This window comes from Pezoporus flaviventris, unplaced genomic scaffold (assembly GCF_033815535.1).
Source record: "Pezoporus flaviventris isolate CSIRO_AGI_PZ_B2104156 unplaced genomic scaffold, CSIRO_AGI_Pfla_v1 ptg000005l, whole genome shotgun sequence".
Taxonomy (NCBI): Eukaryota; Metazoa; Chordata; class Aves; order Psittaciformes; family Psittacidae; genus Pezoporus; species Pezoporus flaviventris.
Genome location: NW_026892553.1, coordinates 18,494,288 through 18,517,316, shown reverse-complemented (window position 1 = coordinate 18,517,316; position 23,029 = coordinate 18,494,288). Strand labels below are relative to the sequence as shown.

General features: G+C 54.4%; 2 protein-coding genes across 9 annotated transcripts in view; both read right to left on the bottom strand.

The window, feature by feature from the left end:
* The window catches only part of ATP11C (ATPase phospholipid transporting 11C), a 59,830-nt gene extending 51,499 nt beyond the window's left edge, over positions 1-8,331 (bottom strand). For all 5 annotated transcript variants that reach the window (XM_061446183.1, XM_061446182.1, XM_061446180.1 and 2 more), the window contains exon 1: positions 8,154-8,331. In XM_061446183.1, the coding sequence (XP_061302167.1) occupies positions 8,154-8,180 (27 nt within the window). In that variant the 5' untranslated portion in view covers positions 8,181-8,331. The remainder of the gene's footprint in view (positions 1-8,153) is intronic.
* A 9,018-nt stretch (positions 8,332-17,349) lies between these two features.
* Positions 17,350-21,637, bottom strand: ARL13A (ADP ribosylation factor like GTPase 13A). 4 transcript variants are annotated; one of them, XM_061446177.1, is made up of 8 exons: positions 21,551-21,637; positions 20,255-20,325; positions 19,813-20,062; positions 19,387-19,492; positions 18,965-19,310; positions 18,432-18,851; positions 18,229-18,330; positions 17,350-17,932 (listed from the first exon to the last, which is right to left on the bottom strand). In XM_061446177.1, the coding sequence occupies exons 1-6, from the start codon at positions 21,607-21,609 to the stop codon at positions 18,838-18,840; spliced, it is 846 nt and encodes a 281-aa protein (XP_061302161.1). In that variant the 5' UTR covers positions 21,610-21,637; the 3' UTR covers positions 17,350-17,932; positions 18,229-18,330; positions 18,432-18,837. The 4 variants fall into 4 exon arrangements, with proteins under 4 accessions (XP_061302161.1, XP_061302162.1, XP_061302163.1 ...); XM_061446178.1 differs by having other exon boundaries at positions 18,647-18,851; XM_061446179.1 differs by having other exon boundaries at positions 18,807-18,851.
* Between the last annotated feature and the right edge of the window lie 1,392 nt (positions 21,638-23,029).

The following is a 23,029-nucleotide window of genomic DNA, read 5'->3' as shown; positions in this document are numbered from 1 at the left end:
TGTGTAAGAAAAGGTGAGCTGGAAGTAAAGGGCTAAATAAATAGGAATAACACATCCACAACTCGGAGTGAACAAGACTGACATGCAAAACACCACTGAAACATTAGAAATCAATCACTATTGCATTCTAAGCTTGGCTTTGCAGCCCATATAACAGCAAGCCTGCTTTGAGCAGGTACCCCCAGTGCAGCCCCAATGCAGTGCTCAGGGCACTACAGGTAGCTTGGCTTTGTATGAACACTGGGAAGGAATTCCCCAGAAATCACCCCAAAAGGTGGCAGGGCTGCTCACAAAGTGCATTTTGTGTTCTCCCTGCATTTAATTTCCCAGCAGTGAGATTTTATAATGATTTCTTCCCTTTTAAGCCATCACTGCAGCCTGTTGGTGCTTGGGTTTTATTACTGCTGAAAAGATCTTGGATTGCAATACCAAAGAAAGGGAAAAAGCAGCTTCAAATAGCATAGTCTGGCCTGTTGCACATCTTACTCAGCTCTTCTAGAGCCTTAACAAGACAAATAGCATCCCTCTGGCTTGCAAATCAGTGCCTCTGCCACAATACTGCAAACAAATTACATCTACCAAGTGAGTGTTGCCTCTGCTTCCTGCTTTAATAGCTTTATATCACCTTATGAAGGTATACAGCGTGCTTTAAGATAGGCCAGACATAAAGACAGCTTGCTGCCCCTTTGAAAATACACAGCTAGGAATTACCAAGCCTAAGGGCCCTTTCACCTATAGATGCTGCACAATTCAGCTGAAATCACAAGGGAAAAGCACACAGCAAAGCATTACTCATCCAAGGCCACAAAGGAGCTTGACAGGAAACCTGTTTGAGTTGTGAGAAACACCAAGGAGCCTGATCTGCTCTCAAACTACCTGGCTATGAGGGCCTGGCGGGTGCTCATCCCTCCTTTCTGCTGCAGGAGGAGAGGAAAGAGCCCTTGACAAACAGCCGGATCTGAACTAAGTGCATTAGGCTTTCAGTAAGGAGAGCAGGACAAACATCTCTGAACCACAGCCGCTATCCATTACCACTGGATGTCAAGAGCAGGCATGCCTTTAGATTAAACTGGCTTCAGCTGGAATTCCACCTCAAAATGAATGACTAAAGCCACGGGATTCTACAAATTATCCCAAGAAAGAGCCCATATACAAAAATACGTATTTAATGCACCTATATATTGCACATATACATAATTAATGCATACACATTGTATACATGTATATTTAATGCATATATATATTGAAGTCACTGCAGCCTGTGGGCAGAACAGGCTTTTCCTGATGCAGCAGCCAGACAGGAGCTGGGAAAAGGCAGGAGACCTTTTAAAGCAGGGAAGTTTCACTGTTTCCCCAGGCTACAAGTTAGTAAACCAAGCTTAAAACAGCATGCCCATCCCCTGCAGTACCAACATCACCCTCCTACCCTGTAAGGGTGATGGCAATCCGTGTTAACAGCTCCATGCACAAGTCTTGGAGTGAAGTTTATTGCAAAAAGCCAAATGCTAAGTGCCCAAATCAAATGGTAACCAAGTAGTGAACAAGCCACTGGTGGGATACTCGATAATTCAAAGCAACTCAGCAAGCTGCAGTGTGATGGTTACACTGAAAGCAGCAGGGACTGCCTTGTAGTTGTAGGGCCAGCCTGCAAAAAGGGCGCAGGAGACCCAGGAGAGCAAAACTATGGAAGAGAAAAGAAATGGCTTATAGTCATCAGCAACATGAGCAGCAGTGTCCCTGTTCCCTATTTCCAGGGAGCAGGACACACTTTCTAACCAGCACGGTGTCCCCAAGAGGAGGACACAGTCTGAGCACAGCATCTCCACGGACGCATCCTTCATGCAGCATCACTGCTAACAACCACCCAGCAGCGTAAGGCTTCTCAACACAGTGGTTCATCACCAACGGGCAGCAAAGAACCACAGCCCAGCACCCTCAGCTGCTGGGATCAGCCTCTGCATGGCCCCACAGGTAGAGAAAGCTGCAAAGCTCCGGGTTAACAAGGGGAAAAACCAAATAACCCCTGCGAGGGATGGGGCAGCCACAGCTTCTCTGGGCACCCTGTGCCAGCGCCTCAGCACCCTCACAGGGAAGAGCTTCTGCCTAAGAGCTCATCTCAGTCTCCCCTCGGGCAGGTTAAAGCCATTCCCCTTGGCCTGTCCCTCCAGGCCCTTGTCCAAAGCCCCTCTCCAGCTTTCCTGCAGCCCCTTCAGGCACTGGAGCTGCTGTAAGGTCTCCCTTTAAGAGCCTTCTCTTCCCCAGGCTGAAGAGATGGCCATGGGATGGACAATGAGAAGCAGATTTAAATCTGAACCCATAGATAAGTGTTTTCTAAGTTCACTATGGGATAAGATGTCTGGGCATAGGGCAAAAGCAGCCGCCTGCTCCTTCCACAGCCTAACCCACTTCCCTGGGCAGGGCTCAGTGGGGCTCAGAGGACACTTTAGGGGAGAAGGGCACCAAAGCCACCATCCAAGCTGGGAAACTCACCCAGGAAAACCTCCACAGCACCCTCCAGGCCCAGCACCCACCTCCTACACACAGCTACATACATACAGGAAACTCCCTTAGAAACCCCCAAGCAAATGCTGCCAAGGCAGGGCAAAGGGGTTAACAGTGCACTCAGCCACCCCATGCCCATGTTCCTTGTCCACCCCACAAGGACAGTGGGTTAATGTCCCCCAGGGGGATACACAGTCCCACACCACGAGGAACTAGCAGCCAGATGATGCTTTCCTGTTGCATATCTCTGCAGATAAGAGATGCAAGAAGCGTGGGTACCACGGGAGGAGGATGCTCACATGGACCCATCCTGCATCGCTACAAGCTTGGCCACTGGCAGGACAACAACTAACTTTGGTGTGACGATTCCTCCTGGCTTACAGAAGCCACCAACAGTCTCCAGCAGCTTGGCTGCTAACTGGTATTAACACAGAAACCTCTCTCTTACAGAGGAGATCAACGGTCACAGCCAGAAAGCGGCAGTTTTACTCGGAAAGGAAGTGCACAACCCAAAGGCAACAGGATGAAATCAGAGGCAAAGCTGAAAAGCTTGCTATTAATAGCCAGCCTGTTTGCTTTTACAGTTTTGGTTGTTAAAAGCAGATTGCCATGCCTTCAGCTGCAGCTCCGGACCTTCCCCACACAGCCCACACTATCATTATTACTCTTCTATGCAACTGGAGGCACAAATGATGCTGAGTGATGAATAAAACACAGCCTCGAGACATGTGTTCCTCCCCACTGGGAAGTTTCTGCACAGCACAGGTTTAACTGGCAGCCCCATTTCCCATTAATGTTTGACCAGTGCTCTCCAATCCCCCCCTTACAGCGATTCCCAACCTCTCCAAACTTTAACTACACACATGAATCTTTCATGCAGCTGCTTGTCCAGTGAAGGGAAAGGAGGTTTTTGTTTGAGTTTTATGTATTTATAGGCAAATGGTTGAGCTATTTCTGGGAGTAAGGCTATGGTTAGGACACTGCTGTGAAAGGTTAAAGAGATGGGTACAGGGACCTGAGAAACTCCCATAGGATGGTTAGGGTTGGAAAGAACCTTAAGATCATCGAGTTCCAACCCCCGTGTCCCTATTTTCCAGGGTAAGGGCATCCATACAGGACTGCAGCAGTGGGAAAGAGCCTTTTGCAGCTCCAGGTTCCCCATTTGAGCCTCTTGATGTCTCTGTGGTCACACGCGAGCTGCTAAAGGGGAACTGGTCCTTATCAGGTTAAACAAACACCATAAATTCCAGCCAAGAAACAAAGTCACTCAATTGAAATCCACACTGTTTGGAAGCAGAACAGAGATCCCCCAACCCCAACCCTCGCTGCTGTAGGGTTTGGTCACATCAATGGAAGCAAAATCTGGTGCCAGCTGGAGCCAGGTACAAGGTATTTGACATAGAGACTCACTCTCAAGGTGTTAACATAGCTGGAGTGGGGGGGGAAAGGGTTCCAACTCCCACCTATGCTCTTCTTTCCTATTAGACTGGGAACTGCAGTCACACACTGGCATGTTTGGTTCACACTCTCTATAAAAAGGCAAGCGTGAAAGAAAATCACAGATGTGCTCCGGGTCCTAAAATAGACTTTATTACACATTTGCTGCAAAACTCAGAGACGGGAGCGTAAACCAAAACCAGCATCCTCCACCCCGCGCTCAGACATCTCCCACTGCCCCTCCTCACCCACTCCCCAAAGCCAATGGGGACTCTATTCCCCTTCTATAAAGGGACTTTGGGCCATTTCTCATTGCCTGCTGGTTGAATGGGTCTCAATGGGGGTGTTTTTCCTGCAGAGCACTAGGTAGGACATGCCCCGTAGTCCTCCACTGCATGCCCCACTTCTTCCCAGGCTTGAATCACCTCCCCAGGCTCCAGTACACACCTCTTAGATCAACACACACCTTCTCTGAGACCTTCCTCCTGCCTCTATTCTTCCCCAAGGCTTTGGGGCCAGCAAGGTTGTGGCTGCCCCATCCCTGGCAGTGTTCAAGGGCAGGTTGGACACAGGGGCTTGGAGCATCCTGCTCTAGTGGAAGGGGTCCCTGCCTGTGCCAGGGGGTTGGAGCCAGATGAGCTTTAAGGTCCCTTCCACAAAGCATCCTATGACACAAGGGGACAAACCACCCTGTGCTGGTCCTGCCAATGGCTCTGCCTGTGGTGGGACATCCCAAACCGACCCTCCCCACAGCAGCACCAGCCTTTCTCCCCCTGCTATGTAAGGATGGGAGGACTACAGGCTGGGTTTGCAGAACTACAGCAAAGCCTCAACGGAGCCCTAAATCCCACACCAGGCACCACTTGTCCATATATAAGCCCCCATCCACAGGCACAGGATCGGTCCCACACCACTTTGGGAAGGGTAAGGGTTTGGAAATGAGATTTGTGACACTTGGAACGACTTCAATGACAGGAACCCTTCTGGTGGCAGCACAGTGGCCACAGCCAGGGGATGCAGAGCAAGGGGAGCCTGCCTGGGACACCCCCCCCCCATAGGTGACATTAAAGCCAGCCTTGAGTGCCCATCCCTTCAACCCTGCCCCGGGGTGGTCACACACTGGTTTTCACATTAGGTAAAATAAGCTCCAAGTGAAAGCATCACTGAGCATGCAAATTAGGAGTAACGGTTACAAAGGCTTTAGGGCTGCACCAAGCAACCCCCTGTGCTTTCCTTACTGTCCCTCTGCAACGTGCTCCAGTGGGGACAACAAGGAACAGGTCCTGACCCAGGGAAGCTGCCAAGTCCCATTGGAGGGCCCCACACAGCCCCATAACCAACTCAGGGGTACCCCCATCACTGGAGACCCCAGGAGACCAGTAAAGGAACATGATTAGAACAAGACAAAGGCACCAAGTCACAACACAGGTCCAGCCCAGGGACAAGCACCACGTGCCCATCTAAGAGGGATCTTCTTTCCCTCAGCATCAAGCAATGTTCTCGAGAGCCAGCAGCTCACAACCAGCCCAGCACTTGCTAAGCACAAGGGATTTACCAGGGCAAGGGCAGCAAAGAGGATCAGGCCCCAGGGTATTTAATTAAAAGGGAATAACACAGCAATGGTCCTGTTAGACCCTGCACAAACACACACAATTTCTGCTCCCAATTATAGAGTGCTTGTTGTTACCCTGGGTTTTAAACAAGAGAAGGAAAATACCAGGGACCACAGAGGCAAGAGACCCAGGCGGGATGCTCAGCCAACACCGGGCATCCCGAGAGGGCGGAACAGCACCCATGGGTGCTCCCCACCCTTCCTGCACTGATCAGGGCGACAGTTGAAATACAAGTCAAATGGGAGGAAGAACCGAAAACAACGGGGGCATCAGCAACTTCTCTTGCTGCGTTTCTCACTTACTTCTCCCAGCAGCTGGATCAGCACCGGCACAGCTGCGCTGTAGCCGTGGCCCGACGGATGCACACAGCCCTACCTCTGGAAAAACCCAGGAGAAGCCGTTAAGGGAAAACAAGCACACTGTCTCTGAGGCATGACTCAGGGACCAGCAGCTCCCAGGTGCTGCCAAGGGAGGCTGGAAGTGAGTATCACTCATCCCGAAATCCTACACAAGGTGACGGATCCAAACTCCCCGGTCACCAACGCACTTTCCTACTCTACTCCGCAATCCTCCCCACAGCAGCCATACAAGGAGCATGAGACTATAAATAAGACTCCGATGGCAGAATCCATTCCCAAGAAAGAATTGAAGTTGTATTTCCAAGTGAACAGTGTGTCCTGAAAGTGGATTACCTGCGGCAATTCAATCCTGCCTCCCCACAGTGATCCCAACCCCTCTCTGCTTTCAGCAGGGATGATTTCAGCAGTGTAAACTGAAGTTCAGAACCCAATTTGTTTCTGCACAGAGCATCAGGCTGTACCCCTGGGCAGCAAAGCAGCCCCATATACACCACTCTGTCCTTCTGGCTTGTTTAAACATCCCCTTGCATACTCTATCCAGGATAAGAAGTTAGGTTAGGATAACAGAACACTCATGTTGACAGGGCAAGGCACATTCACCATCCCTAAGCTGCGAAATACATCTGAAAACAGGGTTTAATATCCATTGGTATTTGAGCCTCTGACAGAGACCACAGGGTGAAGAGGTGACAATGTTAGTCTAAGTAGCCCTATGGGATCTTAAGTGTCAGATAAACTGCAGCCTTTAAGAACACAGAATCATACAATCCCAGACTGGTTTATGTTATGTTAAAAGGACCTTAAAGCCCATCCAGCTCCAACCCCTGCCACGGGCAGGGACACCTTCCACTAGTGCAGCTTGCTCCAAGCCCCTGAACACTGCCAGGGATGGGGCAGCCACAACTGCAGTGGCAATGCCACTGCCAGAAGAGAAGCATCACTTAAAGCCCCATGCTGCCCGTCAGGACCAACACCATGGGTCATCCTCTCCTCCATAGATCAGGAGCAGGGACCCAAAGCTCCTGGCAGACCCTGCAAGGCTGGGGACAGGGCAGAGCCACTGCAGCACAGTGGGAGCTGCTATCTGCCCATGGCTGAGGGACCCATGCATGAGTTTGATAACAAACACAGCTCAACTGCCCAAACGCTACTCTCAAAGCCAGTATGCGGAAAACAAGGTCCAAAACCCCTCAGCAACACTTTTAGCTGCACTCAGAGGAGATGCTCCATACTCCAACCACCTCCTGGGGCAGGAAACACATAACACAAGGCAGAGGTAAACCGAAAGCCATCAAAGCCAGAAACTGAGATTAGAGCCATTTGTCCCCAGGGCTGCAAACCAGCAGCTGCAGTAGGTGTGCTCTCCACAGGGCTAACCCAGAGCCTGCAACAGAAACACAGCCTGCAAACGGGAAAACGAACCGTTTCTTCCCCCCTTCAGAACTGCTGCAGAGCAGCCTCCAGACTTCAGGCTGAGATTAGAGTCCCCCGTGCAGAAAGGCTGGAAATCCAGCCCAAACAGCTCGCTCCACACCAAAAGTGGATATGGGAATGCATCTCCCGGGGGTTCCGGCCTTGCAGGCAGAGCCCATTATTCTGGCAGGTAATGGGGGGCCAAGAGGTGCAGTGTGCCTCAGGGAACGGCTCCTGAACCTCCATGGATGCCTTTGCTGCTCTAACCACACACGCCTGGTGTATAAACTCCAGGAACTTTGGGAACCACGCACCGCACGATAAATGACACCAGTAGATAAAGAGGAGCTCCTGAAAGAGCTGTTAAAACACCGGGTTCAGCGCACTTGCTGTGGAAGAGGGAAAAAATGAGTAATTACAGAGTTCAGGCCAAGCAATGAGGTCACGGCGAAATCTCCGAGCCGCTTATGTGGCACCGGGAGGGGTTCTAAGGTACCCGGGTGGCAAAGCGGCGGGGAGCACCCTTCCAAGTGCCCTGCATCCCACCAGGATAAACCCGCGGGTTGCGTGCGTGCTTCCAGGCACCGGGACGTGCCCTCCTCTACGTTTTGGGGTGGGAAATGAAAGAACTGGCACTGACAGCAACAGCAAGTTCCCGCTTGGAGCCGCAGCGCGGCAGGGCCCTGCCGCGGGGTTCCCCTGCGGCTCCCATCGGGAGCGCTGCACCCAGACCCCGCACCCCGGGAAAACCACCGCTAAACGGGAAATACCAGCAGGAAACGGCAGCAACAGCAACAGCGAGCTCCTCCCGCCCGGGCCCCGCACTCACCAGGCGGCTGAGGCTGCGGCGGAGCATCGCGGCAGCGCCCGGCCCCGCCGCCCTCACCGCCGCATCCCCGCTCGGTCCATGGTGGCGGGGCCCCGCCGCGCTGCACCGCACGGCAAAGCCCGGCACGGAACGGCGTAGCTCGGCCCGGCCCGGCCCCGCTCGGCTGCAGGCACTTCCCCCGCGCCCCCGCTTTTGTCCCGCCGCCGCCCGCCCCGGAGCAGGCTGGGAGCTGTAGTGCGGGACGGGGCCGGCGGGGGGAGCCCGCACAGCCCCCGGGGTTCGTCTTGCGGATGGAGATAGCGGCAGCCCCGCTGCCCGCCCCGCGAAGCGCTGGTCCTTAACGGGATAACGCCCTGGCACAGAAGCGCAGTCACTGCCGCGATGCTCGAGCATCACAAGCACCTCGGAGCGCTGCCCCCGAGCCAAGACTGACCAGGGAAGGTGTTTCCTTCTTCCCGCGGCAAACTGCTCCCGGGAGGCTCCATGCGCATCCCCGCGAGTGCATCCCGAAGGGACAGCGTTGGGTGGGTAAAGCAGCCGAAGAGCAAGTCCGGGCTCACTCCTGTTGCAGCTTTGCAATGCCCGGGCACAGAAGCTGACCAGTTCTTCCCAGCGTTCCCATTCTTTTGGCTACACACAAGCCAAACCCACATCCCTCTTCCCTCCCGGTTGAGATAACACTAGCGGGAACAGCACTTAGCTGAAATGCTTCCTCAAGGGAGCATCTCCCCAGTGCAGAGGGTACAGAGCAGGGGAGTGTTTCCACATAAACCACCAGAATTGAGAAAGACAAGATGTAACCTAACAAATCCTATTATGTTTTTGACATTGCTATTGCCTGATGGTAAAACAGCCTTTTCTGGAGCAATATCCTCAGTAACAGCACAGGGTAGAGAGTTTTCCTGGTGCTGTCCCTTGCTAACAGCCCCAGAGATCTGTAGGAAACAGAGGGCTGCTCAGTCCCAACACCCAGGAGCCACCTCCATTTCAGCAGCCAGCATCGCTCCAGTTTGAAAGCAGGCTTCTCCCCAGACACCGAGCAAAACTCACCTCGTTGCACCACAACCGGGCCTAGAGGACAGCTATGGGCTTCCAGAGACCTGGAAAACACAGAGATTCTCACTTGGCATTTTAAAAGCAAGAATAGCACCGCAGTGATTTGCTATGAGGGTGCTGAGGTGCTGGCACAGGGTGCCCAGGGAAGCTGTAGCTGCCCCATCCCTGGCAGTGTTCAAGGCCAGGCTGGACACAGGGGCTTGTGGCAAGCTGCTCTATGGAAGGTGTTTTGGCTGGAACTGGATGAGTTTTATGCTCCTTTCCAACCCAAACCGTTCCCCGATTCCATGACCAAGGCTCAAACCACCATGTCTGCTCTATGAAGCACCACCTGTGTGTCAGTGCAACCCTTCCGCTCCTCCTTGTGCAGCTGCACTGCTCCTTACCTTGCCACACAAAAGCCTAACCACAACAGAGGAAACCAGGAAACAATGCTCAGCACTTTTAAACACATCCTACATAATGAATGGGGATTGTTCAACACCTTCACATAATGCCCGACCAGCTCAGTTCCAGGCTTCCCTCCCCACAAAACAGCAGCAGAGAACTAAACTTAGACCTTTGGCGCTGCTCTTTTGTTACTTTTCTGATGGATATCAAGCCTGTTTCTGTTGGCTAGAAGAGGGAGCTGTTGTTCTCCCATGTGTTCCCTGCTTGCGTGTTGAACAGAGCAGTGATGTATGGTGATCCACCAGCCTTTGTGGCCAGGCACCCATTGTTGCCAAGGCAGCCTGGCTTACCTGGCCTATAGAAGAAAAATAAGTATATTTTGCCCTTCAGTGTGTTCCTAGAGATGCAGTTACTCCTCATCTCTCACGCTTGCAAGCTGCAGCCCCTATCCAGTTTAGTTTGGAATGCTGATGTCCTTATTTTTAGAGAGGTTTGCTGGAATTAGAACTAAAATGCAACATTGTGATACAGAATTAAGCATTAAACAGGTTATTCATCATCTTTAATGCATTGCCAACAATGTCTGTGACCAAGGTATTAAAGAGCATATCCCTGCCTCTTTTCCAAGGAGCTTGCAGATGAAGCAGGTCTCCCCTGCTCATCCAGAGCAAGAACCAGGCTCCTTCCATGAACCAGACTGCTTAAATCCGTCCATCTCCCTATTTACCCTGCACAGCAAAGGCAGGATTTCACTGGAGAAACCAAGGCCACTGTCACCTCCCCTTTAGCTGCTGACACAGTGCCCTCGGGCAGCGAAACCCCTATCTCAGCAGAAACCATGCCCACAGAGAGGAACAAGGAGAGCCCTGACTGGGCTTTTCACACCCTCGAACAGCCTGGGTGATTCAGCCGCTGATTCGGGAACAACTGCCTCAGCGCTCAGGTCTTTTACATGGGAATCTGCTTTTAATGCCCCTTTTAACACCACAGACAGCTGGTCCCCATGCAGATAACACACAGGGGTACCAAAGGGGCCTCCTGCATCCGCACATGCCCTGCCCATGGCAATGGAACCACAAGGGGCAGATCCCAAGGGGAATTCTGCACAATACAGCTCACTTGAGACACATCACTTCAATTAGCATCAGAAACTAGTTATCTGGTCCATCAGCCAAGCTTTCCTTGATAGCCTGCCAACCAGGGCATTAACTCAGAGTGACCTAAGGGATTGCTATGAGCTGCTCACTACTTGGGAGAGTCCATTACAACCTTTCACAGGACAGTTTAAGTCCTGAAACCTTTGTTTTTAATACTGACAGCAACGGAAGCTTTTGGACCTCAGTGCTTGGTAGGTAGATTCACAAGAGGCCAGAGCCAGCATCCCCCGCTAATCTTAGGACGCACGTATACAGCCTCGCTGCTTTGTTTTAGCTAAACCCCTTCTTTTGGGGATGCTCTTTGCTTCTTCTGCCATCGTGTGGCTGGTTGGAGGATGAGAGCTGTCTGTAGAGCAGGCCAGCAGCTTGCTGTGCCCTAGAACCGGGGTATGGATTTTCAGGGCACTCGGAGGTGTATGAAGTCCATGGAGACGCATTGCTTCATGATCCATCCCACCTCCTGATGACTACTGCAGGTTTACCTTTAATGTGGTGATATCTTGAAGTAGACCTCGTTAATCCAATTGTTTGGATTGACAGCTGATGCGGGCAGCTTGTGGAGCTTACTCTGGCACTGGGGAGCAAGATCATGGAAAAGGCACTCTCTGACCACCATCACAGCTACCCACTTTGGAAGCGATTCCTGTCCCTCTGAGAACCATCCCTAGGCCATTTTCATCTGGGAAAGTCTGAGTCCATGCTCAGGGCTGCCCTAGTGACTGCACTGTGCAGACACTGGCAGGGCTCTATTCCAGTCCATGGGAGCCTTTCCCTGCCATGCAGGAGGAGCTGACAACACCATTATCCCAACCCTCCTTCTGAAGAGGGCAGATCCTTCACGGATCTGGTGACAACGGTTGCTTCACATGGAGAGCATTTTTGCCAGCAGATCCCAAGGCAGGATCCTGGTCTGTTCACACAGAGACCTTCAAATCCACCTTCAACCCTGCAGTGTGGTCTCTGCTTATCCTGTCCACACAGGGCTGACTGATGGGCACGGGACCGGGGGCTCTGGCTTTCTCAAAGAGGCCAAAGCCACCCAAACACTGTATCTGCTGGGGCTCTACACACAGCCTTTAGCTGCTGACATCCATGGGTATTTCCCACTGCCCCTCACCAGGACATGCTGTAGGCTTCATCCTCCCCTTGTGCTTCTCTGTCTGGTAAAGCAGGTCTCATCCAGGACCGGGAATGGCAAATGAGTATCCAGCATACCATTGAGGGTGTTACAAGAAGGAATTACATCATCCTTGCAACACATACACGAGGGAAGGAAGCCAGTAACTGTCTGCAGAGGGGTTCACATGAGGCATTCCTCAGTGCTTCCCTTGGGCCCCATGCATCCCATTCCCCTGGATCAGTTGGGCCTGACAAGCACTGAGAGCATCACAGTGCCAGTTTCCAAAGCCCTTCTGTCCAGCCTGTGTCAAAACCATCTGCTTTGGGCTTACAGCCTCCCCTGGGAAGTCACAGCCTGCAGCAGGGGCCTCCCAGGGAATGCTTCTGAGCTTTCCTCAGCTTTCCTGGAAAAAGGCAAATTCAGAGCCTGCACTGAGCACTATGGAGTAGACTCAGCAGCAGCATCCTTGCTGCAGTGTCCATGGAACAAGGGGATTTGCACATGCTTTCCTCCACCCCAAGTCCACCTGAAATGAGTTTATCACTCCATCAGCAGCTGGATTGCTGGAATAGGGCACAGAGCTCAGATGCTGGTCTCTGCAGGCCTGTGCACCAATTGTACCTCAAACACCTACAAAATCACCCCCATCATCTTTCTACAGCTGTGCTAAGCTTAGAAGAGGAGTTGTAAAGCCTAATGCAGGGTCCAGAAACAGATTCACACCACCAGGTCAGGGGCTGGGGCTAGGGTCTTGCTAAACCCAGCTGCACTGAAACACAAATGCAGTTTAATGAGGTGAAAGTTCTCCTACAGACAAGACCTGAGCTCTGAGCACTGCAGAGGACTTTAAAATGAAAACAAGTGGGGCTCTTGATCCCATATCCAGTGATGCTCTGGAGCAAAAGCCAATTAATACACCAAGTCTTTCTCAAGAGGTGCTTTCCCCTTAAAGCCTATTCAAATACACAGTGACTTGGAGTGGTAACTTAGGAAACACCATCAGTTTTAGTTGAAAATCTCCCCTTTTAAAACCAAGCTTTTCATAAGGGGGGAACACCAAATATATTTGGTCCGTGTTGTGACAAACCCATATAGCTCAGACCCCAGTACATTCCCTTGCGCCCTGAGACAAGGGTGCCCATTAAACAGATTTGATTCCATCCTTCCTCCTCCTGCCAGCAAAAACATCTCCAACAAGGCTCATTTAACCTAGCAAGGGAGAGTTTTCATGTTTCCTTCATTCCCAGTCCTCGCTACCATCTCTGTCCCTGCAAAGTCCTCATAGCTTCTTCCATAAGAATTAAGAGCAGCTTAAGGAGTTACTCTCACCTGATTGCCTTGCTTTTCCCCAAGAGCTTGGCAGGATACATGACAGCAAACACCCCAGCTCTCATCTTTAATGGGATACAACAGAGGATCTACAGCTGACAAATACCCAGCAGAACCCCTGTTCACGGCCATTCACCGTTCAGTGAGAGCTGGAAGAGGGCAAGCTGCCCCGACATCACATACCAGCACCTTTCAGCCCATGCTGTGACTGCTGCCATGGAGATCAGCCCTGTCCTGGAGCGCTTACCCAGAAGAAACACGAGTGTTTCCCAATGCTTCTTCCTTCTGACTCAGCTGGGAAACTGCCACAGGAGCCTGCTGGCTCCCAGCCCACCTGAGACAAAGGGCAGGAGCTGCAGCCATGGGAGAGTGTACATAGAACCACAGGACCACAGCCTGGTTTGGGTTGGAAGTGACCTCAAAAATCCTCCAGCTCCAACCCCTGCCACGGGCAGGGACACCTTCCACTGGAGCAGCTTGCTCCAAGCCCCTGTGTCCAACCTGCCCTTGAACACTGCCAGGGATGGGGCAGCCACAGCTTCTCTGGGCACCCTGTGCCAGCACCTCAGCACTCTCACAGGGAGCAGTTTCTTCCTTATATCCAACCTGAACATCCTCTATGTATATAACAACCAACTTCTCAAGCTGCAAACCCCACCCACCGCAGGCTTTCACCAACCCAGCCACTCATTCTGAGGTTTAAAACCCACTATCCTTGTTCATATATATCTATTTAAGTACATACATACCACAATCAGCTTTCAGCAACAGTGCAACCTGAGAAAGGCCTCCAAACCTCAGCACTGCCTGGTCAGCATGCTTGTGATACATCCAGCCCTATCAAAGGGGATGGCAAAGCCAGGGAGCAAAGGCTGCTCAGTCCCACCAGCTACTACTGCTGTAGGGCAAGAGCAGCTCATTACTACTGCTATAAGTTCATTAGCATTTTACCTTTCAGGCAGAACAGAGAGAAGAGAGCTGCATGGGAAAGACCTTCACCACCTTGAGAGAGCCCTAGGCTTGCCCTAGCTCTATATATATGCCCTACAACTTGTGATGGCAATTGTAGGGAGGGAATGAGGAGCACCTGCAGGCACCCTGCAGGATGTGGCCCATTGCATTTGCCTCACAACACACCCTTTAGCAAGTGTTGTTTGCATTCAATTGCCTTTACAGCACTAAATCCCAGAGTGGTTTGGGTTGGAAGGGACTTCAAAGCTCCTCCAGCTCCAACCCCTGCCACGGGCAGGGACCCCTTCCACTAGAGCAACTTGCTCCAAGCCCCTGTGTCCAGCCTGGCCTTGAGCACTGCCAGGGATGGGGCAGCCACAGCTTCTCTGGGCAATGTTCAAATCCCAGTCTCTGGCTCCCTCTCCTGCACTTTAGAGTTAATGAAGGAGTGGACAAAAAGCCCTGACACATGGAGCATCCCAAACCTGGTCTCACCTCCCCTGTCCTGTCCCTTGGAGCGTGGCGTATCCTCACTGCAGATGCCAGGAAGCCCGATTCCCAAAGCATCTCTGGAAAGCTGGAAATGATGGTGAGACCCATGGTGGCTCACACTGCCCCAGCAAGGCTCATATAGGGGGGAAAAATATACATGATTTGGTTTTTTATGAATACCATACAACAGCGGTGGTATAGAAGGAGATGCTTGTGTATCCTCACGCAGCTTGCCATGGGGGATGTCCTGCCCTGGCCGCATCTGTGGGACACGTCAAGAACTCTCAGTGGGGATTTCAGAGTCAACATCACCTTCCTCATCCTCTCCTGGGGGTACAGAGGAGCAAGGAAGGGTGACAATGAAGCGTAAGTGCTGGTTAAGCCCAGCAGGGTAAAGATCTGGGAGGCAGCACAACAGGGCCAGGGCCACATGGTCCCATCTGCCCTGCTCTCCCCCATCTCTTCCTGATGCCCTGTACACAGGAGGGCTGGGCAGTGCATTTATCACTGCCCAAGCCCTGTTCTCCCCACCCCTCTTCTCAACGGAGCCGCACTCCTCCTCCTCTCCTTCAGACTTCATCCCACACAGTTCAATTTCAATGGTGACAACAGGCATCAGGCAAAAACCCGCTTGTGCAAAGCAGTGCTGATGTGAGGAGGTGGGACCAGACGTAGGTGTGTGCCCACAGGCACTCCCTGTAACAGCTCCTCACCTCCTCCCATCACCACACAGCTCCATCAGCAACTTGCAAAGCTCAGACAAGCGCAGCCTCCCTGTTTCCCTCCATCCTTCAGGCTTAGAAGGACACGTGCCATGGAGAGAGCTGCTGGTGGCCATGACAAATGGTACCCTGAATGAGCACCATCGAGGGGAAGCGGGATCCAGACATGTAAAACACACTCCTGTGTCACCAGGTTGCTATAAACACATCCACAGCCCAGGATAAACACCTGTGGAAGCAGGAACCAGCTTTTGCCTGGCCCAACCCACCTGAGCCAGCCCCTTAGGAAACCTGCACAGAAGGATGTGCCAGGTAGTATGAAATGGATTAATGCAAAGCTGCTCCTTGCATAAGATGCTATTGGTACCACTGACTTCCTGCATCGACAGACAGAGGATGGATCTCCCTGAGCTGGTTGCTGCTGCATCACTTCATTTTTCTTGGCACTTGGAGGCTCAGCGCTTCCCAACAAACCCAGGATCTGTGGGAAGGTGCCAGTCCCCCATGGGACGTGTTCCCAAGACAAGCACTGCTGCTGGGTGCACCCGCCAGCAGATGGGACATGCTGGGACCGGCCTGGGCAGAGCTGCACCTCACCCCACTGGCAGCAGGACCAAGCACACCTCCTTCCCTTGCTGGTTACTGAGCTGTAAGGCCGTAAGATGGATAGCAGGAAGAGAACAATGGCAAAAGGAGCCCTGCCCACCCCAGCGTGCACCTCCTGCTCCAATCACTGCTCTTCACACATGGCAGGAGCAGCCCAGCCCATTGCCTATGGCCCTTAATTGACACTTTCAGTTTATCTTTGATCACATAGGTCCCGAGAGGAGATCTCATTTCTGAGATGTTTCTGGCTTTGGGAAAGGCCATTTTTAACACAGAGTAGTTACTGCTCACCTTCTATAGAAGATAAAAATTCTTGGTAGGTGCAGACCAGGATTGTCTCCTGGCTGTTGTAGGGATTAGCGGCTCTACAGCCATGGAAACAGGAGGATAAAGGGGGTTGCATTTGGAATACATTAGAACCGCCTGTCTGCATCCCTCACTGGGGATCAGGGGAAAGTGTGTGAGATGAACAGAACCGGTTTCTCAGAGCTCACTCCCAGGGCAAGTTTCATTCAGCTGCCCCGCAGCACCAGCCAGGCCAGTTCTGCCTTTGCACTGGTCTCACTGGTGTCTTCTCCAGCTTTGGTGCCCATACCAAGGATCCAAACCACCAGGAGGCACAGGGAGCACCCCATGGAAGTGACCCATTGGAAGGAGCCTGATTGGCAGCCTGTGGGTCCCCATGGGGGGCACACATAGCCCCGACCATAGGAGAAGGGGCTCTACCACAGGCACAGGTCCCTGCTTCGCCCTCCCACATCACTCACAGCACCAGCGCCGCAGGGATCTCCACGACACAGAGACAATGGGTTACTAAAAGTGTTGTATTTGTAGGCCAGTATTAATCTGTGCTATTCCTATTTGCTGTCTATTAATCCCCATGTCATAGAACCATGAGTTAGGGTTGGAAGGGACCTTCATGACCTTCATGGTCACTGGCAGCTGTGTCACTGGCAGTTGAATCTGAGTGAGGCAGACTTCACAGCAGGCTGGCAAGGTAGAGCAGCCGCAGTTTCTCTTCTTTTCCCTTCTCAGCCCTGCCCAGGGAAGGGCTTTGGTGACTGTTCTTCCCCCGGACCACAAAGGCAGTGCCTGTTAATCAGTAACCACGGGAGCAGAGCTGATTCAGGTTGTGCTGCTGAGCACGGGTCAAGCTGGGAAAGGAAAACTGCTGCACCAGTGACTTCATGTCCAGTGTTTCCTGGGCTGAGGGATTGTTTCCCAGCACATGGACCAACCCAGAGCCCTCTGGATACAGCGCAGTCCCTGCAATAGCATCACTTCGCTGGACACGGATGTGTTGGGATGCAGATGCTGCTCGTGGTCCTGTCTCAGAGCACACACCAGCAGGGCTGCAAGGTGCCCACTGTCAGTGATGCCAGTGGGGGTGGATGAAGCTCTTCTGCAGACCCTCCATGACCACCTTCACCAGCAGGAAAGGAGACTTGTCCAGCTGCAACCAGGGACTGAATGAGGGGCTGAGCGAACCCCTGACCTGCACAGACAGCTTTGCCTGGGCACAGGTCAGCTCAAAACAGGCTTTTCCCCTGGGATGCCTGCTCCGATCTTCCTCTTTCCCACAGACTGAGCTGGGTTCAGATCGAGCCTTCCACAGAATACTAACACAGGGTTGGGAAGTAGCCGCTGTTCCCCTTTCATTCAGGACTGCAGCCCTGCTGCCAGAGAGACATCTTACAAAGGGGCTTTGGCTCGCTCCTGCGATCCCTGGTTTTCCAGCCATGCAGAGGACAATGATGTTGTTCATGCCCCAGGACTGTCAGCCCTGGCCAAGCACCCCACAAGCCCTGCCTGAGCGTGAGTCCCACTGCAGTGTGGGGTTCCTTGGAGCCACACGTCCCTTGGGATGTGCTGTCCCCGCTCAGGGGGCAATGGCAGACGGCTGCTTCCTCTGCTCCTGCCTCATCTTCAGAGCCAGCATCGCCCGGTGGTACAGATCTGCAGGAGGGAAGTGGTCAGGGCTGAGCACAGGGGCAGCTTCCGGGCCCAGCAGGCAGCCTGTGCTGAGCAAGGACACTCAGGCTCCAGCACAGGGCACTCGTGTGGCCTCCCCACATCCCAGAGGTGGCTCATCTGCCTCCCCAACAGCCCCCCCCGCCCTGCAGCAGCACTTGCTTGTGCTGTCCCCACACCAAGCACCCCATGGCCAAGGGCTCCTGCACACCTTATGCCCCTTTGCTACCAGGACAGACCCCAAGTGCTTTTCAGCAACATCTGCCCTGGGAAATACGAACCGAAGGTGCTTGAGACCTCCTCATGCTGCTGCTCCACGGCAGGATCCTGCGACTTGATTTTATTCTTGATTTTCTTCTTCTTTTTCTTCTTCATGGCCTGCACTGGATGAAGAAATGCACAATGTCAGGAGCTACACCAGAGCAGGGATGCGATTGTCACCAAATCAGCTGAGAGGACTGCTGCTGGTGCAGTCCTCCATCACCTCCACACATCAGCCCCTGCAGAGATGCTCTGGGATGTCTCTCTTCTTCCCAGCTGGATCTTTGCGACCCTGCTCTGTGCTCAGCTGATCTGCAACCAAAGCTGATGGAGGTGGCAGGGACCGGTGGCGCAGCACACTGCGGTGTTGTCCCCAGAACACCCTGTGGGGTGGCTCTGGGGTCCCTATGTGCAGTGCAGCACCGCAGCCCCTCTCACCTGGGTGCGGGGTGGCCATCACAGTGGGAACCAGCTCCTCCTGCCCAACCCTGTTGGGGGGCAGCAGCCCCCCGGCAGCCCCCGCTCGGCTGTCACCCCCTCCTCCTGGTCCCTCCGGCTCCTCGGCTGGGCTTGGCTGCCCCAGGCCCTTCTTCCTCACCTTCACCTTCCTCTTCTTCCTCCCGGCGCCCTTAGCGCTGTCCTCCTGGGCAGGATAAGGGGGGGTGAGGGAAGGCGTCGGAACTCCCCTTCCATCCCATCCCACCCCATCCCATCCCATCCCATCCCACCCCATCTCATCCGAGGGGGGGCTCTCACCAGGGGCAGGAGGCGAGGCACGGGCCGCGGCGGCCGGTACTCTCCCGTTATCCCCGTGCCCTCTCGGGCATCCTCCGCGGGGAGCGGTGGGTCCCTGCTGGGGCGAGAACACAGAGAAGGATGGGGATGGGGACAACGGGAAACAGGGACGGGCACCCCAGGACCCCCGTACCAACCTGCGGGCGGGCTGGCGGCTGCGAGCTGCCCTGGGGCCGGGGTCGGGCAACGGAGCGGCGGCGGGCGGTGGGGCTGGGGCGGCGGGGATGGTGCGGAGGAGCCAGCGCAGCCCCTGCAGCGTGGTGCGGGGCGGGCCGGAGGAGGGGCCCCGCTTGGCGGCACAGGGCTCCTGCGGTGGAGGGGCACGGTTAACCCCGACGGGCACCGCGGAGCGGGCACCGGGAGCGGGGCAGCCCCGCACTCACGATGCGGCAGGGAGAGCGGTTCTCGTTGACCAGCCGCTCCAGGGACAGGCGCTCGATCAGCTCGCAGGGCAGCAGGGCAGACGCTGTGTCTTGCTTGTTGGCCAGCCTAGGACATGGGGAGAGAGAAGCGTGACCATCACCGCGGCCTCTGGGCGTCTGGCCGCAGGGAAGGCTGGATGCTTTCTCCCCGTTTGGCTATGATTAGGTGAAGTGTTGCCCAAGCCTTTACCAGGCACTGAAACCCCATCCCCAGGGATACCCCTAGAGCATCACTGGGGTCCCCTTGTCCCAGCATCCTCTCAACAGCCCCTTAGGTACCACATCCCTTCAGCATCCAAGTCGCACACCCCACAATCCCAGCAACGAGTCCCCGCTCCCTCCTTCACCACGAACCCTGCAGGTCACATCTCTGGGACCCAGCCTTACAATAAGAGGGGCTTCCCGGAGACATCAGGGTGGCTCAGGACGCGGCTCAGGACCCTGCGAGCCTCCTCCATCCGTGCCAGGTCGCTGGAGTCCAGCACGAAGAGGAGCCCATGGGCTGCGCTGTAGTGACTGCGCCAGGCGCTGCGGGAGCGCGGGGCCCCGGGCAGGTCCAGCAGGGTCACCTCGAAGCGCTCCACCCTCAGGCGGGTCTGGCCGGGCTGTGCCGTGGGCAGCACCTCGCTGGGCAGCGCTGTGAGCAGGAGAGGGCAGAGAGCCGGTGCAGTGAGCCCGCAGCATCCCTGTGCTGTGTGCCTCCTGCTCCCGATCCCACTGCCGGCAGCAGATGGGGCTTGGTCCTTCAAGGCTCAAGCTCTTGGTTGCAAAGGACCATAAAGCTGCTGCCTCCAGCCAAGGCTGGCTCTGGGGCAGTGCAGCTCCTTACCTCTGTCTAGGTCCATGATGACGGAGGTTTTCCCAGCGTTGTCCAGCCCCAACACAAGGAGTGTGACCTTCCTGTGGAGTGACAACGGGATGTGCGCATCCCAGAGAAAGGCTGTGCTCCCTTGGGGACCACTGACCACTGCTGGCTCCAGGGCTTCTATGATTAAATCCTACCCCAGGACAGAGGCAGGATGGTGACACAGGCTACGGATGAGCTGAGGATGAGGGCAGGCACAGGCTGCTGGAACCCCTCCCAGCACAACGGGACAGCCACAATGGGGAGCCTTCAACGTGCTATGTACAGCAAGGATTCCTTTTCATATCACAGAGGATTAAGCAATGATATACACAAGCCAAAATGATTGCTCCTTACACGCAAACAGTTAATGATTGCTCTTTGTGCCCCTCCTTGTCAGAGGGCTGGGGGTTCACGCAGCCAGGGAGAGGTAGCAAGGACATTTTATGAGCATCTGCCTGGGCTCAGGAGGTTTTTCCTGCTGCTAAACCACCCTGTTTGGTCTGCAGCGATGCACAGAACATTTCCCCTGGTGTTGAGAAGCCTCAGCAGCGATTCCCAGTGTTGTTTGCTTCCTTAAACACACTGTGGGTGTGCCAGCCCTGCTGCTGGCATTACAGCAACGTGTCCTGGTTGGCAGGACAAGGCCATAAACCCTCTCACTGCTGCAGGGTCTGCCCAGGCTGGGGCAGCGCCATCCCCAGGGAATTAACCCGGGTCTCCCAACACATGCAAATCCCAGCCTGCTTTGGGTTGGAAAGGACCTCAAAGCTCCTCCAGCTCCAACCCCTGCCACTGGCAGGGACCCCTTCCACTAGAGCAGCTTGCTCCAAGCCCCTGTGTCCAACCTGCCCTTGAGCACTGCCAGGGATGGGGCAGCCACAGCTTCTCTGGGCACCCTGTGCCAGCGCCTCAGCACCCTCACAGGGAAGAGCTTCTGCCTAAGAGCTCATCTCAGTCTCCCCTCTGGCAGGTTAAAGCCATTCCCCTTGGCCTGTCCCTTGTCCAAAGCCCCTCTCCGGGTTTCCCTTCAGGAATCCACATCCTCCCTGGCTTTTCCAGGAAGCCGCTGACACCGCACAGGGGGAATCCCACTGGCAGTGCTCCCACCCCTGCCTGCCCAGCTCCTGCCTGTGAGGACACACGTGTGCCTTGCTCCGCAGCTGGGGTCAGTCCCCGCAATGAGCACAGCTCTGCAGTGCTCCTGCATCAGTGCCCTCACTGATAAACTCATGGATAAATCCCTCCGGGAATCCCCAAGGAGAGCACACAGGGACCTACCTGATGGGCTCCTGTATGGCCTGCAGCCACGACCAGCAGTGGGAGAAGAGGTGGAACATGCTCCGTGGGGAGGGCTGGCTTCTCTTCAGCACCTATGAAGTGAGGAGCCTGCTGTGTCCCCATGCTTCATCCTCTTCTGTTCTCCACATGTCAGGGAGCACCTCACCCCATTCCCAGCCCCACTGGCGATGCCCCATGGGTCTGGACCCCCATCAGCCCCTTCTTGCATCCAAGCAGCCTCTTACCTTCTCGTCCCTGCTGTGCTGGCCTCTCACATCCCCTTTGCTCAGCATCTGCTTAAACCTAATCTGGATTTAAATGGTTTACTCTTCGCAGCTTCCCTAATCCCAGTGGGTCGTCCCAGGCCGGTGGCCACTGGGACATGGAGTGCCATGGGGCTGCCCACCACATTGGGTGGCATGGCACAGCATGGCACAGCACTGCATTACCCACCTGGCTGCTTTGTGTCTCCATCAGTGGCTTAAGTGGCAGGGACGTGGCCTGGCAGCCATGGGATTGTCAGATGAGTTAATGCCTGCTCTATCCAATAGTGCCCCTGGCTTCTTGCTGCCTAATCCCTGTGTGGATGCTTCTCTGTGGCCCCACATGGCGTGCACGGCTCCATTGCCCACCCTCTGTGCCAGGCTGTGAGACATCACTGCTCACTGCTGGTCCTTCATGCTAATGACGCACACCCTGAGCATCAATAGGTCCTGTGCTGCCTGCAAGAGGAACACCAACCAGCCCAAGCAGGCACCTGGCTGGGAGCAGGGAGGTGGTGGGGACCCTCAGACAATGGGGCAGGGAATAAAAAGCTCAACATGAGCTGGCAGTGTTCAAATCCAGGTTGGACAGGGCTTTAAGGTCCCTTCCAACCCAAACCGCTCCATGACTCCATGATTCTATGACCCGAGACCTTCCAAAGCCACACTGGGGACCAAACAAGGATCCCACCAGCTCACCTGGGTCTGTGCTAAACCACCCAGCGCCAGCAGCACTACCTTGACCATCAGAGCCTCAGCCACGTGCCAAGGATGCTGAGATGCTTCGAGGTATCCCACAGCTCCTTGGTGACCCAGGGAGCAAGCCCAAGCACAGCCCCTCACCGCAGCCTCACACACTGCACTGGGTGAGGAGCTGCCCAGAGCCACACCATGGGCAGGGAGCCGCTGGTGGTTAATGATTGATGAGGTTCCTGCACCGTATCACAGCCACACACAACAATCTTTGGGGCTGTTGTTCACCCCATGCTGCTGATGGGACACAGCCCTGTCCCCAGTCAGCTCCTGTTATGTTGGGAGCAGTTGTTCCCATTATGGGACCAGCAGCAGTGCCAGGTTTGCAGGAAGCTTTTTGCTGTACCAGAATTAGCTGCACCAGGGCCAAAAGGACTTGCTGGAAGCGATAACGCCTGCCTTTGCACCTAGGGGTAGCACTGCCAGTGAGAGCCAGGCAGGGGCCGGGAAGAGGTATGACCAG

Coding starts and splice junctions, on each gene's coding strand:
- ARL13A (XM_061446176.1), bottom strand. CDS start 21,609: ATGTTCCACCTCTTCTCCCACTGCTGGTCGTGGCTGCAGGCCATACAG. Junction 19,493..19,812: donor TCCGGGAAGCCCCTCTTATT/GTAAGGCTGGGT, acceptor CCCATGTCCTAG/GCTGGCCAACAAGCAAGACA. Junction 19,311..19,386: donor ACCGCTCTCCCTGCCGCATC/GTGAGTGCGGGG, acceptor CCTCCACCGCAG/GAGCCCTGTGCCGCCAAGCG.